The sequence below is a fragment of the Ascaphus truei genome, chromosome 15 (assembly GCF_040206685.1).
Source record: "Ascaphus truei isolate aAscTru1 chromosome 15, aAscTru1.hap1, whole genome shotgun sequence".
In the NCBI taxonomy this organism is placed as follows: Eukaryota; Metazoa; Chordata; class Amphibia; order Anura; family Ascaphidae; genus Ascaphus; species Ascaphus truei.
In genome coordinates, this window is record NC_134497.1 from 19,429,855 (window position 1) to 19,431,703 (window position 1,849).

The following is a 1,849-nucleotide window of genomic DNA, read 5'->3' on the forward strand; positions in this document are numbered from 1 at the left end:
TGGCTAACTGCAGTTGTCAAGGTCCACCCAACAGATCAGGTTTTCAGGATATCCCGCTTCAGCACAGGTGGCTCAATCAGTAGCTCGCATAACCCTAATCCATGGCTTGTTGGTGGAGCCTTGAGGCCTGGAGTTGGCCAAGGACTAAGCCACCTGTGCTGAAGCAGGGATATCCTGAAAACCTGATCCTGGTGACCCTTGAGGACTGGAGTTGCCCACCTTTGCGCCGGGTTCCTGAGATACATACCAGGCAGCATCCCCTCCCGGGGAAACAAAATGGCAGTTTAGATCCCCCACTCCCTCCAACCCCCTCGTAAGCGGATGCAGGGAATTTAAATGCCAGGAAGTACTGGCGGCTCGTTCTCCGGCAGGATGCAGCCACCACCGCGACCCCCGAAACGGCGTGATCTCCCTGCCATCACACCAAGAGAAATATTTCAAGTCTCGTCGACCACATCAAATTCATTTCAGAGTACGAGCACCCACACACTACTACACATCCACACGGTATCTACATATCCCAACCCCCGTGCAATAGCAGAGTCTTGCATGCAGCCACCTCTGTGGTGGAGTGTCTGGGCACCATTGCAGGAGTCAGCAGACCGACATCCTGCTCAGTCCACCTATCTACAGGTCTCTGCTGCGTCCTGAGCCCAGCACCCTTGGGTGCAGAGGCTTGCAGCAGACCCAGCTTTGCACAAGCCCAGGATATATCCCTGCAGCTCCTCCTGTGCAGCCAGCTAGGACTGCAGCCTGGTGTCGCTTTAAAGGGCAGTCCCAGCCCACACACAGGGGGAGGGGGGGGGGGGTGCTGCTGAATAAAGCCATGCATTGCTCTCTGCTTGTAATCCCACTAAAATCCATAGGGTTTCCTCTATGGAGTCAGGGTAAGAGGAGTTGGCAACAAGGTGGGTATATCTTTATTGCACCCTACAGATCCTATTATACATGCACCTCTCTCTGTGTATATATAAATACAAATATATATTATATATATATAATATGCAGTCTTCTGCAGCAGACTGGAAGTTTGCAGATGAGCGGTAGGGTTTGCAGACTTCCTGAGCATGTTCTATGCAGATTATCTCACTGTGATCTGTACAGGAGGAGGAGTGAAGGTGGAGGAGGAGTGGAGGTGGTGGAGGAGGAGTGGAGGTGGTGGAGGAGGAGTGGAGGGATCTCATATCCCAGCCTCAGTATGCAACAATAGAGGGGGCTGGAAATCTTTGAGCAAACCCCCCCCCCCCCTCTTCCCAGCAGTTCTCTGGATCACATTTGCTTGGTGGCTGCACTCAGAACCAGTCCAGTGGTGCTGGAGCACTCCTGCTTGGGTTGGAGCCAATGGTGGGGGCAGCCGCTGGAGTTTGGGATGGCATGGTAGACTGACCCTCCTGTCTGGTTTAGGGCTTTGGGGTGAGGGATCCCAGACCCTCCTTTGGAAGACCACACTTGGATCCGGACAGGATGGTGGACACAGGAGGCCTACTCAATGGCTTTGCGCCCCCTGGGCAGAGCGAGCCCGAGCTCACCCATCTGTGCCGGAGCCTGGAAGTGGGCACAGTGATGACCCTGTTCTACACCAAGAAGTCCCAGAAGCCGGAGAGGAGGACCTTCCAGGTGAAGCTGGAGACCAGGCAGGTCACCTGGAGCCGGGGGGCGGACAAGGTAGAAGGAGCAGGTAATGTCTTTCGTGTATTTTATTATTGATGTTGTGTGTGTTTATTATAGGTGGTATATTTGTTATGGGGGGTGCATTTGGTATGGGGGTATATGTGTTATTATAGGTGGTGCATTTGTTATGGGGGTATATGTGTTATTATAGGGGGTGCATTTGTTATGGGGGTATATG

At 53.1% G+C, this 1,849-nt stretch overlaps 1 protein-coding gene across 1 annotated transcript in view; it reads left to right on the forward strand.

Annotated features, from left to right (window-relative positions):
* Positions 1-1,170: 1,170 nt before the first annotated feature.
* LOC142466357 (1-phosphatidylinositol 4,5-bisphosphate phosphodiesterase gamma-1-like) overlaps positions 1,171-1,849 on the forward strand; it is a 65,914-nt gene continuing 65,235 nt past the window's right edge. Inside the window, 1 exon segment of the mRNA XM_075571208.1 lies at positions 1,171-1,692. Coding sequence (XP_075427323.1) covers positions 1,465-1,692 — 228 coding nt within the window. The 5' untranslated portion in view covers positions 1,171-1,464.